The 15,080-nt window shown below is 61.8% G+C and overlaps 2 protein-coding genes across 8 annotated transcripts in view; one reads left to right on the forward strand and one right to left on the reverse strand.

Annotated features, from left to right (window-relative positions):
- The window catches only part of CSNK1D (casein kinase 1 delta), a 37,802-nt gene extending 35,613 nt beyond the window's left edge, over positions 1 to 2,189 (forward strand). The window contains exons 9-10 of the mRNA XM_015458929.3: positions 1,165 to 1,318; positions 2,040 to 2,189. Of these exons, the coding sequence (XP_015314415.1) occupies positions 1,165 to 1,254 (90 nt within the window). The 3' untranslated portion in view covers positions 1,255 to 1,318; positions 2,040 to 2,189. The remainder of the gene's footprint in view (positions 1 to 1,164; positions 1,319 to 2,039) is intronic.
- Positions 1,431 to 13,465, reverse strand: SLC16A3 (solute carrier family 16 member 3). 7 transcript variants are annotated; one of them, XM_010816461.4, is made up of 6 exons: positions 13,315 to 13,465; positions 6,253 to 6,389; positions 4,982 to 5,228; positions 4,404 to 4,547; positions 3,362 to 4,126; positions 1,431 to 2,482 (listed from the first exon to the last, which is right to left on the reverse strand). In XM_010816461.4, exons 3-6 carry the CDS (start codon positions 5,202 to 5,204, stop codon positions 2,229 to 2,231), a joined length of 1,386 nt encoding a protein of 461 aa, XP_010814763.1. In that variant the 5' UTR covers positions 5,205 to 5,228; positions 6,253 to 6,389; positions 13,315 to 13,465; the 3' UTR covers positions 1,431 to 2,228. The 7 variants fall into 7 exon arrangements, with proteins under 7 accessions (XP_010814763.1, XP_024835657.1, NP_001103450.1 ...); XM_024979889.2 differs by lacking the exon at positions 13,315 to 13,465 and adding an exon at positions 12,819 to 12,896 and having other exon boundaries at positions 6,253 to 6,447; NM_001109980.3 differs by lacking the exon at positions 13,315 to 13,465 and adding an exon at positions 12,819 to 12,847.
- Between the last annotated feature and the right edge of the window lie 1,615 nt (positions 13,466 to 15,080).

Raw genomic sequence — 15,080 nt, forward strand, 5'->3', positions numbered from 1 at the left:
GGTGCCCCAAGTTCTGGCAGGGCTGGGTAGTGCCCCAGGGCGCCTGGCTCATGTACCCCCCACTTCTGATTTAGGCTGATGTGTATGTGTCCTCCAAGGAGGTGCTAACGGCTTGTGAGAGTGGGCTTAGCACAGGCATCTGTGTCTTCATGGGAAGCTGGGTGTGAGCCTCCTCCGGTGGGACGTCTGGAGGACTAGGGAGAGCCCTGTTCATTCCAGAGCGCTGACCACTCTCCTAACTGCTTTTAGGGCCATTGGCCCTTGGCAGCCACAGCTTCCTGAGGACAGGAAGTTTTCTTTCACTGTGTCTTGGGCACAGCTGGAAACATCTGGAACCAGAAAACCAGGCAGACCAAACTGTCTGGTCACCTTCTCCCCAGGGTTAGGGTTAGACTGCAGGTCAGTCTCCAATCTGGGCAGAGCCCCTGCATGCTTTAACCAGCTGATGTAGGGGCAGGGGGCCTCAGGTGCACCCTGGGTTGCATGGATCCAGCACCAGACCAGCCGTGGGTCCCACCCCCAGGGGAGGGACTCCCACACCATCTCAGTCACTGAACGGTATACCCAGTGTGGCTGTAGAGAGTCCCAGTAGGGAGTGGGGACGAGTGAGGCAGCTTCAGGTGAGAGTGAAGGGGTGGTGGTGTGGAATACAGGGGCCCTGGTCATCCCCACAGCTGGTTCCAAGAGACCCAAGAAAACTGAATGACTGGCGACAGCCAGGCCGAGCTCTTGCCAGGAGAGAAGGGGGTGTCGTGATGAGGGCTTGGGAGGGGGTTGGGGGAAGGGCACAAGCAGGCCACCCACTTGTGGCCTTTTCCTGTTCCCCTCCAGTTCAGAGACCACAGGTGGGGCTGACAAGTTGGGTGCTCGTGGCTCAGCTCTCCCAGGGGCTGGCCCCTGCCTGGCCCACCTTGCACAGGGTGAGGTCCGTGGATGCAGGGCTACCACCTGACTTTTGCAGCTGCTAGCACTGCCCACAGCTCAGGCCCCTGGCAGAGGAGAAGGACAGAAAGGATGAGATGGGGCAGGGTGCTGCAGGCAGGCGCCCAGCCCCCTCATAGAGCTCAAGGGGCAGATGGAGGAGGGAGCCAGCAGCCCCCTTAGGGCAACACCTCTTGGGGAGGGGGGCCCAGGACGTGAGCTCTTGCTTGCTTTTCGTTTCAGAGGAGCAGGGATGTGGCATCTCTCCGGCTGCACGCGGCCCGCCAGGGTGCCCGCTGCCGTCCCCAGCGCCCTCGACGCACCACCTACTGAGGCGGCCCCAGCGGCCTCTGACCGGGCTCCCAGCCACACAGGCCACCGCTGGCCACAAGGGCAGGTGGGTGTGAGGTACCCAGGGCAAGGCTGAGCAGGGCTGTTCCAAAAGGACAGGGACCAGACACCAGCCCTGGGCACTGACCACGTGGGATGACTGTCAGCTAACCAAGGGGTGAATAAACAAAAGCAGGCAGATCATTTTCTTCAAACACACACCAGTGAACAGAAACCACATGTACATCCCAGCCTAGGTGTCCACATCCCCGCAGTGTGGCCCCTTCCCTGCCGACCACCAGGGTGCTGTGTGAACACGCTGAGCCGTTTGAGGTCCAGCAGGACAGGGTCCAGAACGAGCAGTACTTAGAAGGCTGACGTGGCTGCTGAGGACTGAAACCAATTTGTAAAAATAAGCAGGCTGTCTTTTGAGAAAGAGATTTGGGGTCAACGGTTAGACCGCTGTCCCTAAGAGCGAGCAGGTTTATCTCAAACCTTTCAGAGGCGAAGGAGGGAGCTTTGTCCACTAAGACACTCAAAAGGGGTGGGCTGGGGCACACAGGAGACCCGGTAGGACAGGGCACTCATGGGCACATGGGGAGGCCTGTTGTGGCAGTGCCCGCTCCGTAGCTGTCCCCGGCCCCGCCCCCTGATTAAAGTCGTGTTGTCTCCAAAGCGTCGGGTCTCTGGGTCCTTGAGCCCAGCGGTGGGCACTGGGCTCCCTGGGGTCAGCAGGTGGGTTCCCTGGTGCAGACGGCTCATAACCTCGCGGCTTGGCTTCACCACAGATCCGCCTCGGAATGACACGTTCCCACCCCGCCACCTTCCCCTGAAAAACACTGATCGGGTGATGATCCACTGCCCGGGCAGCCGGCGCAGAGCCGAAGGCCCCGCCCAAGCTGGTCCTGTTTGTGAAATAAATACGAGCGTTGACGGTCTCTGTCCGGTTCCCTGCACCCCTGCCGTCCTCCCTGGGCTCAGACGCTCGTTTCCGGGGTGTGAACCACCTCCCCGTTCTTCTCAGGCTCTGTCTTCAGGAACTGCTCCACCTCCCGGGAGTCCACCCTGACATCCTCCGGGGGCTTGTGGCGCTCCTCCTCCGTGGCCGTCTCGGGCCTCTTCCTAATGCAGAAGAAGTTACCCAGCACCAGCACAAGGGAGGAGGCCAGCACCTCGGCCCCCGCCAGGATAAACACGTACTGGTAGACGTGCGTCGCATCCAGGAGCTTGCCTGCAGTGCAGGGAGACAGGGTCAGCCCAGGGCTGCAGCTTCCGCCAAAACCCCACCCCCAGTCACCAGGATAGCCTGTGACCCTTGAGGTAGCCACCCTCACCACCCACCACCCCCCAACCCCGCCCCAGGCAGCAGAGACCCAGAGGCTAAAGCAGAGTGGATCTGACAAGGGTTTAGAGCAGAGCCTTGAATGGGGGCCTCATCCAAGGCCTCCTGAGGGGTCTGACCCTGCTGCCTGTTGCCACAGTGGCCCTCACAGGAACCACCTGGACTCCAGAAGGACCCTGGGACCCCAGTTCAGGCACCTCTTCACACCAGAACCCTGCCTCCCCACCCCAGGCAAGAAGAGCAAGAGGCCCAAGGTCAAGTGGGAGGTAGAGGGCCTACAGGGTTGGCTGGAGAGACCCAAACCCAGGTGCAGAGACTTGGCAGGGCCTTGGCCACACTAGTCTCACGTCCCCAACCCCTATCTTCTCAGCTATCAAAAAATAAAAGTCCAGTGTAACAAAAGCCAACCCTGGCCTCAGCTCTGAGTGTCCCCGGGGTGTGGGGACAGCCAGAAAGAAGGACCAGGACTCCACCCTAGAGCCATCACCACAGCTCAGGCCCATGGGCTTCCTCCCACAATGAAACCAAGTGGGTCCTGGGATGTATAAGAGGCTGTGTTCCCCCACTGAGGTCAGCTGCCCATGTGCAGAGGTACATGGTGACCTGGCTACACAGGGCTGGGAGAGGTGGTGGAGGCCTTTCCAGCTAAGAGCTCCCCATGGTGAGTCCCCTTCCCAGGAAGAGCAGCTGTGAAAACTGCCCAAGGGCCTAGCCAGGCCCAGGGAGGTGAGGCCGCTCACGCCCCTGCTGCCAACCCCCAGCACTCACCTCCGGACGGCGGCCCAATGAGCACAGCTATGGCCTCCAGCAGCAGCACGAGGCCAATGGCGCTGGAGAACTTCTGGGTGCCCACGATGGCCATGAGCACCTCGAACTGCAGGGCCCCCACCATGCCATAGGAGATGCCGAAGAAGATGCAGAAGACCACCAGCCCACCGTAGTTGCTGGCAGTGGACCCCGTGAGGTCAGCGAAGCCGTTGAAGAACATGGCAAAGCTGAAGAGGTAGACAGAGTAGGGCCGCACCTTCTTGAGCCCCGTGATGAAGCCAGCGGTGGGCCTAGCAAAGATGTCGACGAAGCCCAGGATGGTGAGCAGGAAGGCCGCCTGAGTGTCGGGCACCCCCAGGTCCTTGGCATAGCTCACCACAAACACAGGTGGTACAAAGAGCCCCAGCACCATGATGGAGGCGGCCAGGGCATAGATGACGAAGCCACGGTCCCTGAAGACGCTCAGGTCCAACAGCCGCCGGGGCGGCCGCTGGGGTGCAGGCCCCGAACCTGAACTCTGCCGGGGCGCCTCCAGGGGCCGCATGAGCGCGGCACACACGCAGCAATTGAGCAGCAGGCCACCCAGGATGAGGAAGCCGCCCCGCCATCCATAGTGGTCCTGCAGCACCTGCCCCAGCGGGGACAGGGCGCACAGGAACACCGGGCTGCCTGCTGCCGCCAGCCCGTTGGCCATGGGGCGCCGCTTGTTGAAGTAGCGGTTGAGCATGATGAGTGAGGGCTGGAAGTTGAGCGCCAAACCCAAGCCTGGAGGGGAGCAGGCAGGTGAGTGCAGGTGTCCCGGCCCAGGTTCTCCCAGGCACGGGCACCCGCCTGAACGATTCTTGTGTGGACCTGAGGCATCCAAGTGAGGGGACTCAGCGTGTCCCCGACACCAGCCCACGTGTCCGGGAGAGACGGGGAGCAAGGGACAGATGGGAGCCTGGCAGGGCCACCCCACAGCTGGCCTCCCCCGGGAGGCCCTATCTCTTCAACAGGAACCACTGCCACCCGGCCACTCCACTCCTGGCGGGGCCTCACTCACCAGTAAGGACCCCTGTGGTGAGGTAGAGCTGGATGATGCTTCCACAGAAGGACGCAGACACCATGCCCAGGGACGCCAAGAGGCCGCCCGCAAGCATGACTGGCCGGCAGCCAAAGCGATTCACACACACGCTGCAGAGTGGGCCTGGCAGGTGAGGGACAGCAGCTAAGGCACGGGACCGAGGCTGTCCAGGCCCAGGGAGACCTGCCCCTCCCCGATGCCCCTTCATCCCGGCGCAGGAGACACAGGGGACCACATTCGCGTGTCTTCCTAAGTAAAGCAACGGTCCCCAGGCATCTCTCCTGACTGGTCTGTGCAGGCAGCGAGGACGGCTCTGGGATCCAGCACAGCTGTGCAGATACGGCCCTCTGGACAGGGTCTCAGACAGCTTTGGCCGTGCCAACCTGCCCTCTGGAGACCATGGCACCCTCGAGGGCTTCCCACCAGCTGTCTCTGGGGAACCAGGGCTGCGGACACTTGGATGCACCACCCAGCCCCCAGCCCCCAGGGCTTTTTGCCCAGAAATGAACTTGGTGAACTTGCAGAGGTGGTCACCTGGCACGACAGCCCCTGCTCACCTGTCCCATACAGCATGGCCAGCAGGATGGAGGAGATCCAGGCTGTGTCACTGTAGCCTATCCCAAACTCTCGCATGAGTTCCTTGAAGAAGACGCTGACCGCCTTGGGGAAGGCGTAGGAGAAGCCCGTGATGACGAAACAGCCCCAAAGGATGGCCCAGCCCCAGCCCCCATCCGGGGCCTTGATGCCGGTCGGGCCCTCGTCGATCACTGCCCCTCCCATGGCCAGGAGGGCTGATTCTGCGTCCTGAGAAAGAGGAAGCCAGGCTGACTCAGTTGTCAGTCACCCAGCTGCAGCCCAGCAGCATGGGGACACAGATGTAGCTGAGGGCAGGCACCCGGAAGGGCTGCCCCTTCCTTCAGGCCCTAGCCCCCAGTAGGAGCTCAGCTCTGGGCTGGGCCGCCGCCTGATGATACCTGAGAGCCCTGCCTCTGCCCCTCACCTGCGCTGGGTGCAGGGCAGCAGGGTGTGGGGTGACCAGAGCTGCAGCTCCTCCTCCCTCCCCTGCGCAGGCCTGGCCTGCTCCCACACAACTAGCTCTAAAGGGCAGTGGCTTTTTTGGGCTCAGCCAGGTCTCAGGTTACCTCTTGAGGAGGGCAGACCCCAGTGGGGAAATCAGCTGTGCTCTGGCCTCCCGCCTGACCTTGTGTCAGGAAGCTGCGTGGTTCTAGCCGCCAGCACCTCAGGCAGTGAAGCCAGGCCTGGTGGGGGCCTGGGGCTCGGTCTGCGGTGCTGTCCCTCGAGACCTCAGTCTAGATGTGGCCAGCCTTGCTCTCCCACTCCCAGGAGGACAGGGCTTCCCCGTCCTTCCCACTCTGATTGCACTGCACCAGAAGTGAGAGTCTGAGGAGGCACACACAAGGCTGTGCTGTGCAGGGACTGAGTGGGGGAGCAGACGGGGCAGCTGAGGGTCACTGTGCTGGCCCTGACTTGTCCCATCCTGTTATCACCCACCTACCTCTGTCCGGCTGCTGGAGTTTAACTCTTCTGGTGAGGGAACGGCAGGAAGAACACGCTTCCATCCAACCCACCAGAGCAAACCATTGCAGCCCCCAGGCTCCCCAGTGGAAGCTGGCCACACCCACTGTCAGCCCCAAACCCGCGGAAGCCTGGGGTCAACTTCCCTCTTTTAAACCCCAGGAACTTAGCTCATTTGAGGCCCAGGAACTTGATTTCCACCTGAAGATCCTCCCCTCCCCGCCCATTTTCATCCCCAACCCGTCCCTGATCCTCGCTCCAGAAATCCCCAAATCCCAGAAATCAGCCTCACCTGACAGAGGCTGTTCCAAGGACAGAGTAGGCCTCTATGCTGCAGGCGTGGGGAAGGGAGGGCTTGCTGGATCCAGCCACTCGCTGCCCACTGAAGCTCCTTGTCTCCCCACCCGTGGTGAGCTATAAGCCAGCTCCCTGGTGGAGGAAGCCCTGATATGTAGTATCTGCCGATTCCGTGGTGTAAATACTCCACCTGCGTGACACCCAAGGACCTCCTGACCAGGGGAGCTGCACAGGCAGCACCACCGCCCTCCTAGCCGCCCTCCTATCAGCCCGCCCGCCTGGGTATCGTAATCTGTCGTGGCTCCACCCCTTTCCCCTTTTCCTCGGATCCTTGTTGACCTGGCACAGCCCTCCAGGTGGCCAGTCCTGCATCAGAGGCTCCACAGAACCTGGGACAGGACTCTGGAGTGAGGACAAGGGCCTCTGTGCCCAGCCTGTCAGAGCACAGCTTCAATGTGCAGAGCAAAAGAATGTGGAGAATAAGACCCACCCACCCCCACCTCCAGCCTGCCCCCCAGCACCCTGGCCACAGGGGCTGTGCCCTCCAGGGACCCTGATTCAGTAGTCTGGAGGGATCTGGACTCTGATTCAGTATGGGGAAGGGGTATCCAGGTTGTGATCCAGCAGTGGAGGAGGGGGGGATCCTGGGCTTTGATTCAGAGGGTGTCTGGGCGGGGGCAGGGTTAGGGGCTTTGTAGATGATTACAAGCAGGAGCTGCTGTCTGAGCACCACCCTTTGATGGTTGGACCCCAGGAGCCAGCTGGCTATCAGGGTGATGACAAGGCAGATACAGCCCACTGGAGCAGAACAGCAGCCCTGCCGTCACCCACAGACTGGGCCAGAGGTCCACTTTCAGAGCCTGCGCTGGTTCTCAGCTGGGCCAGGGCCACAGGCGCCACTGGGAAACCCAAGAGAAGCCCTCACCTCTCCCTGCACTCAGACCCCAGTGCTCAGAAGACACCTGGACTTCAGTGAACAGGATGGAGGGTATGTCTGAGGGCAAGAGCCATGCAGCCATCTGGGGACACAGCCAAAAGGTGCACGGGGGCACCCTTGTCAAGGGAGCCCTCATCCTCCTGCAAATGCAGGCACAGCCCCGTGACCCAGCACAGCCCCCTGGGTGGCCACCTCTGCATCTGAGGCCACACAGAACCTGGGACAGGACTGGAGGAAAGACAAGGGCCCCTGCGCCCCGACAGTCTGAGCACAGCTTCAGAGTGGACCACCCCAGGTTCTCCAGAGCCCTGCCGTGGGTCACATGGCCACATGCCTGAGCCTGGTAGGAGACAGGTGGACAAATGCCATCCCAAACTCACTGGAGGCCGTGGAGGCTGAGCCTCTGCCCTTCCCCTTGTGAGCATTAAGTTTAAAGGGTCTCTAAGGTACACGCAGCTGACTGATACTAAACAAAAAACAACTAAGTATATTCGTAGGAATGTGAATGCTCTGCGATGCGATGACACTAAGGCAGAAAACACAGGACTCCCTGACCCAGGACCCCGGACAGTGGTCGTGATTGTGGTCACGGGGACACTGCGGGATTGGTTGTCCTCAGTATCCTGGCTTGTTTGGGGTTATGAGCTTTGTAAAGTAAATCAAACGGATCATGTGGAGGCCAAAGAGGAGAGTGTGTGGGGGGTGAGCAATTAGGAATAGCTGGACACTTACAAACCCACAGGTATAAGACAGGGCCTCCATCTAAGATCTCCCTGGTTCCACCAGCCAGACCTGGGGCACCAGGGGAATCATGGGCACCACAACCTTTGAAGCCCTATTCTCTGCCCACCAGGGCTGGGTCCTCCCTGGAGGCCTCCAGGATCTTGAGGAGAAAGAGCATCGGGGAGGGTGAGGAGACAGAGGGACAGGTGCCAAGGCCCAGAGGCAGGAGGGTACAGTATGTTCCAGGACCTGTAGGGGTCAAGGCTCACACAAGGAGGGGGCCATCTCACATGCCTGGGTCAAGGTCCTGTGTGGTCATCTCTCCCACCATCCCCTGAACACCCCAGAGACACTGCTTTCTCCCGGCTAACCCCCCAGCCCAGGTTGCAGCCACACTGAGATGACCCCCACCCTGTTCCCCACACCAGATGGTTCTCAAAGGGAGATTTCTAGTGAACTTCAATTTGCAATGGGGAAGGGTGTGCAAGCAGGGGAAGATGGAGAGCAGGGGTCTCTAGATTGGGGGCAAAGGGATTTCACCCAGAAGTGCTCTGTGTATTTATGGCGGGGGGTGGGGTCAGCTAAAATTTCCAAGAGCAAAATGGCCTCATCAGCCTAGCCTGTCCTGTGGAGGAGGCAGGCTGGGGCACAGGCTGGCTGATACGCCAAGGGAAACCTAGAGTGGGAGGAGCGGCCCCCTCAGGGACTGGTCGGGGACCCTCAGCACAATGCAGAGGGAGGTGGCACCAGCACATCTGTTAGCACATGCCGGCCGGCTGTCCTTTCAGTGACATTTACTCTCACAGGGAAGCACGTAAACCACGTTCCCAGCCCAGAAATAACCCGCCCTCCAGGCCTCGGAAAGCTGATCTCCCAGGTGGGTATGTGTGCCCACTTCTGGGTCAGGTGAGGCTCCAGGGGGTGCCCCCAGGTCCTGGCCCAAAGAGGTACGTGTACAGAGATCCCTCTGAATGACCCATCCCTCATGCCCTCCTACATCAGGGGCCCCTGCCAGCTGCTGCCTCAGGGGCCAACTGGCTATCTGGGTGAGGGTCCTAGCTGGGGTGAGGCTCCAAACTTCTGCATCACCCCTCTTTCCGTGGCCCCCTTCTCTGCCTACATTCACCGGCTTTGAGTGTCCTTGGTGGCGAGAGTGCCCAGCCTCACCCCCAACCCTACATCTGCACCCAAAGAGCTAGTGCAAACCTCATACCAGCGTGTTCCCAACCTGACCCCACGCCCCCACCTCAGAGCCAGCCCTGACCATGTCCTGGTGGCCTCACCACCTCCTGGGCCCCTTCTGCCACTCCATTCCAGCCACAGGCTTGCTGCCCCTTAGGCCTCTGTACTGGCAATTCCCTCACCCACCTCAGTCCAGGCCATGAACCAGGAAAGGGGCATTCAGTGTAGGGGGCCTCCAGCCCCAGAGCCTGTGGCCTGTCCCACGTGCTTAGTCGGTGCACTTTCCAGCCTGGCCAGTTACCTAACTGGACCTCTAGTCCTTGGAGACCAGCTCCAGGTGGGCGGGGCAAGAAAGGGGCAATTACATTCCTTCCTGACTCTTCCCGCACCAGGAGGCTTGGAAGACATGCCTGAGTAACAGGGAAACAGCCCAGTGAGGCTATCTCCTGACTCCTCAGGCTTCAAGGCCCCTGAAACCCATAGGGGTGGCTGTACCCTCTGGAGGAGGGAGGGGCTCCCCTTCTTCTTTTGCCTGCAGTTCCTGTTGTGCACAGGTAACCAGAGGATTCAGGACACTCTGATCAGAGTGCCTGTCTCCTTTCCAAGAGGCGGGACAGGACACATCTCAGCCCTGCCCTCATCGGTGTTTGGAGCTGTGACTGGAGGGAGGTGCCTGGGGCTTTTTCTGGGGAGGTGGAAGCTGGGCAGTGGGTGAAAGTCTAATCCAGGCCTTCTGAGCCTGCTGGGCCCTCCACCCCACTTTCTCTGACCACGCACATGCCCAGTGCTCCCACAAGCTCTCCTATAGGCTCATGTCTTGTAGGGGCCAGTGGGGTGGAAACAATGGTCTCATTCACCAGACTGGACACTGCCGCCCAGGCCAGCCCCTAGCTCTGAGTCATTCTCCACCTCCATCACCCAGTTATGACAAGAAGGCCATTCGAGAGTTGCCCCGGGGATGTTTTTTTATTTACCTTGTTGGGGGGCCCCCTCCTCTAGGAAGCTCAGAGGGCAATGAGGAGGGGCCTGAAGGTAGCTGAGCAGGCCCAAGCTAACCCCCCTCAGGTCTGGACCCAACCCTGTCCAGCCTGGCCCTGCCTGGGCTGCCCATCCACGTGGCCACCTTGTCCCACTCAACTCCCTGCAGCGCCGCCGCCCCCCCCCACCCCCGCCCCCGACCTAAACTGTACCTAAGACCAAGGCCCAGAAGGTGATCTCTGTGTCAGCAAGCCCCACCAGCAAGGAAGGGACCCTTCCACCAAAACTGGGTTCCTAGCTCCCACCACCACCACCTGGGGGCTTTGGAGCAAATAGAAGGTGGGGGAGTTGGCTGAGGAGATCAGAACGGTTGGGGAGGGGGAAGTGGAACCCCGGCCATCCCCCACCCCCACCCCAATCTCCACCCCAGGGAGCAGGATGGATGATCCTTCCTATTTCAGCTTCCGGCTGGGCAGGTGGGAATCCGGCCGACCCTGGGGGGCGCCGGGGGCGGGTGGGGGTGGGAAGAGAGGATGCTCAGGGCGGCCCCGCCCCAGCCCCGCTGCCAGGCAGCGCGCGGGACGTGGGGGACGTGACCGCGCCAAGGGAGGAGCCGCTGCCGTATTGCCTGGAGTAGAAGCCCTCCCTGTCCGCTACCGTATTGGCCAGAGCGCAAGGCCAACACGTAAGGCCACCAGGGTCAACGAACCCCTAAGCCGCACTGGACATCCCAGAGCGCCAAAGGGGACCCCGTGGTTCCCCCCGGGCGAGGCACTCTTCACTGTCCGCGCGTTGGAGCTGGGCCAAGTGGGCGCGGCCCGGCGCTCGAAACATTGACTGAGAACGCTGGGTCTCCGTGACCGGCTTCCTCGCACGAAGCCGGGAGGTCTGCGCTCGCCGAGACGACGCCGGCAGGAGCCCCAGGCCTTGTCCGCTCCCGCCCCGCCCCGCCCCGCCCGCCCCTGCGTCCGGGCCCAGTGCCCGACTCGCCGGAGGCCTGATCCCGCCTGATCCGGAGGCGCGTCCAATGGTCTGATGGCTCTGCGTGGCTGTCTTCTCCACTGGCTTCCTCCCAGAAGGGCCACGGGAGGCCCTGGGGTCGCTCTACTGGGCTCCTCACCTCGAAGGGGCGGCACTGGCCCCCTGCACACCTGCTAGGTCCCTGCGAGTCCTGCCCTGGAGCAAGCCAGCCTTGTTCTGCAGACACCACCAGCCAGTGAGTGGGACCCCACAGACCCTGTTCCACACGGTCTCCCTGGTCAGTTTCCTGAGGAGCATGAACGCCTGCCCCTCCTTGCTGCCCTTCAAGCAGAGGTGTCCAGCTGTAGTGAGTGAGAGCTGAGTTGCCTTCTGGGTATCAGGTCCTGCCCAAGGTCACATGGGGTCATTACAGAGCCTGCCTTGGGATAGGGCCTCTCAATATCCAACCTAGGCACTGACTATACCACAGACTGGGCAGGAAGGTGCCACACCTGTCTGGGCACTGCCACCGCCATCCTCAGAGCCCCTTGGGGGCAGACCTCCCACCATGGGAGCAACTCCTTAAGCTGAGCCCAAGCCTCTGTCCATCAGTCAAGGGGCTGAGTCCATCCTCCAGGACACATTCCTCCATCTGCCCGTCCCTCCCAGCACCCATCTGACAGCCGAACACTTCCTGGGCCTTCAGAATGAAATGCTGGACCCCAGAACCCTCCAACCCTCACGACACCCACTCCTCCTCTTGACTTTGGACAAACCTCTCTGACCTGGGTTGCATAAAGGCCATGGGTCCGGCTGCCATCAGCTGTCCTGCGGACCACTCAGCCTGGCCGTGTTCATCACAGAGTGATCCTGTCGTCCCAAGCACCTCTGGATGTATAGCCTAGTGCCTCTGGGACAGAGAAGCACTTTGACCCCAGGGGCTGTGCCTGCCCCTCACCCAGAATCCAGGCAGCACTTCCTGCCCCTGCCTGGCGGCCATGACCCCCACTGCTTCCCTCCCATTCACAGGCCTGCTGGCCATTGGCCTGGGCCAGCATCCAGGTGGGTGAGTTGTCAATCCACTTTTCAGATAAATAAACCAAGGCCCCGAGGCCCCACCTGGTTTTCCCAGAGCCCAGGACCTGGGAGGGGGGTGAAGTGAGCTTGGGGAGTCCAGTCTGATCCTGGAGCGGGTTCCCCATTTCTCTACCCAGAGTCTCCATCAGAACCCATTGCCTGAGGGCAGGTGTGGGTTGGTGAGTGTTTAGGGCGGCGTGAGAAGAGGAAGGAGGTGAGCCCTCGGGCACCACCACCCCACCCCACCCCCCCGGCCGGGAGAATACGTGCTCCCCGTTTCCCCCCCGGGAAGGGGCCCGGGCCAGGCGTTAGCTCCACCAAATATAGCCGGCGCGCCCAGGCCGTACGCAGCGAACTGAGCTATTTATACCCGGAACCCGCTCCTCCACCCCACAGAGCCGCCTCCTGGCGGTGCCCAGCCCCCGAGGGTCGCTCGACGGAGGGGCGCCCGGAGGAACCGGGGAAGTCGAGGTCGCACAACCCAGGTCCGAGGGCTCAAAGGGGGTGCGGCTGGCTCCCTGGGCTCCTCAGTGAGGGCCGCCGGAGGTGGGGGGCTCGTATGTGCCCGGCGTGCCCCCGAACCAGAAGGGTGAAAGGCAAAAAGCGCGGACCCCCAGGTCGCCCCCAGGCCGGACGCAGACTCAGCACCGGGGCGGCTGGGAGACTCCCGGTCCCGGAGCCGCGGAGCATCGGGCCATGCCTACCTGCTGCCGCTCGGTCGCCGCGCGCCTCTGCCCGCCTCGCTGCCAGGCGCCGCGCCGGGGGCGACTCAGTGCTCCGGCCGCTCGCGCGGCACTTCCCCAGTGCACGTCACCGCTGCCTGGCGCCGCCCCGCCGGGACCCCGCGGGAGGGGCGACCCAGTGCTCCCCGACGGCGCAGACAGCGGCGCGGGCTGAGCCTTCTCGCCGGATCAGTCCCGCTGCCCCGCGCCCTCAGACCGGCCCCCCAACCTCGCCAACCCCTGGCGCTGAGTTGGGAGCCCTGGCCCGCAGCCCCCTCCCGCCCCTTCGTCTCCCACTCTGTACGCTCTCGCCTCTCTCTGCCGGGGCTGGTACCCAGCGCGACTGGGTCCCGCGTTCTCCGAGGCACCGACCCCTGTCGCCCCCCGCGCCCGGGGGCCGCTCGCTCTGACAAGTGAGCGCGCGCACCCAGCCACACCCCACGCCACCAAGGGCACGCGGAACCCGTGGGACTCTCACCTCTCAACTCAGCTCTGGGACTTTGCAGGTCACCCTAGCCAAGCGCCCTGGAATCTGCGCCCCCACCCAAACCTCTGCTCTCTCCAGGGCGGCCGGCGCCCCTTTTCCTGGGCTGGGGAGGAGGGAGAAGGCGAACATCGCCCGTCCCCCGACCCCGCCTGAGTGATCTTGGTCAAAGATGTCATCCTCTCTGACTTCCGTTTCCCCTGTGGAGCCAAATACAACCGCTGCTCCTCCTCTCGAGCTCCCAGAACCTGGCTGTGCTGGGGGATGGTGGGGCCCCAAGGCGTGTTCCCCATCCCCATACTCCGCAGACCCTCACCTAAGGGGAGATTTAATCGCAGCTGGTCCTAGGCAAGGTGCTTCAAACCTGGGTTTTCTCATCTGCAACATGGAAAGAACTAAGGTTTAAAGAGAAACCACAGAGTGGCCTGGGCCCAGGACACCTCTTGGTGACTGGTCTCAAGTCACAGGACACTTTCCACCGAGACACCCAAGTGTTCAGGGACTTCAGGAGGCCAAGCAATGGTGTCTCTGGGTTTATCTCAAAGATTCCTGTTCATCCCAGACAGGGTGACAGGGTGAGCATCCCTGGGTGCATCCTCTGGAGGATTACCCTCTCCAGAGGCCAGTGGGGTGGCTCACCTGCCTTGGCACAGTAAAGAGGGGTGGGCAGAGGGTGGTGTGGGCCTTCTAGCCCAGAGTTCACCATCCAACCACTCCTTTGGAGACACCAAGTCCACTGAGGACTTCTGATCTTTTTTTTTTTCTGAATGCTGGGAGACCACCCACCACCATCCCCTGTCCAAAGAGCCCTGGCAATCACAGAGGCTGGGCCAGGTGTTGCTGCCACCCTGGCCTGGGGCCCAACCACCCTCACCCCCACATGCTAGAGAGGTTGCCACATAGGCATGCATATACAAGACAGCAGGCAGCCCAGCCCAAGCCCTCCCACAGCAGCTCTGCCTAGCCCTTCCAGGCGAAGACCCACTGAGTTGGCCTGGACCCTGGGTGTCTGTAGGGGCCCTTGGGAAGGAAGAGGGTCCCCATAGGGTCTCAGGTGATACCCCCACTTGCCTGCACCAACCAACAACGATTACTGGCTTCCTCACAGCTGGAGGTAGAAGGTACACCAACCTGGGAGGGCATCTGTGGGGGTGCAGGGCAGAGCTACAGAAGAGAATCCCACCCCTGTACTGAGACTTCCAACCTCTGGGGTGGGGCATCTCCCTGCTCTGCCTCAGATCATTTAGACCCACACCCTGCCCTGCGTGGGCCCCTCCTGCCATCACCTGGATGCCCTACCCCATCTTCATAAGACTTGGGAGCTGGTGCCCCACCACCACAGGAACCAGAGCCCCAGGCCTACAGCCTCCAACCCCCGACTCCTGCCCCCAAATGAAAGAGCTCAGAGTGGCCAACGAGGAAGACAGATGTGGGGTGGCTGGGGTCTTCCTGACTTCTCCCAGCTCCCCTTAGACTAGGGCTGGGTCTTCTCTGAACTATGAGACCGGGGAGTTCTCAGAGAACTCAGAGAAGACTGGGTCTTCTCTGGACTCTGAGTCCCCTACCCAGTGCTCTGAGAGAGTTCCTGGGGTCCACCCTTGCTCCTGCAGAAGGAGAGAGACCCCAAGGGTCCATCTGGGAGGGCTGGGGATGGTTATCCAGGGACGCTGTGGTCCTGCAGGAGCCCCAAGGAGGGAGAGAACAGTTTCCCAGACCCAGGGCCCCTCAGACATGGTCTCCCATGGAAGACCAGAGGGGAG

Source organism: Bos taurus, chromosome 19 (genome assembly GCF_002263795.3).
Source record: "Bos taurus isolate L1 Dominette 01449 registration number 42190680 breed Hereford chromosome 19, ARS-UCD2.0, whole genome shotgun sequence".
Lineage (NCBI taxonomy): Eukaryota > Metazoa > Chordata > Mammalia > Artiodactyla > Bovidae > Bos > Bos taurus.

What these genes read in the sequence shown, in the direction of transcription:
- SLC16A3 (XM_059877890.1), bottom strand. Translation starts at nt 9,318, where the DNA reads ATGCCCCTTTCCTGGTTCATGGCCTGGACTGAG. An exon ending in GGTTCATGGCCTGGACTGAG is followed by an intron (nt 5,229 to 9,285) that starts GTGGGTGAGGGA and finishes CCTCTTTCTCAG; the next exon opens with GACGCAGAATCAGCCCTCCT. An exon ending in GGCCATGCTGTATGGGACAG is followed by an intron (nt 4,548 to 4,981) that starts GTGAGCAGGGGC and finishes CTCACCTGCCAG; the next exon opens with GCCCACTCTGCAGCGTGTGT.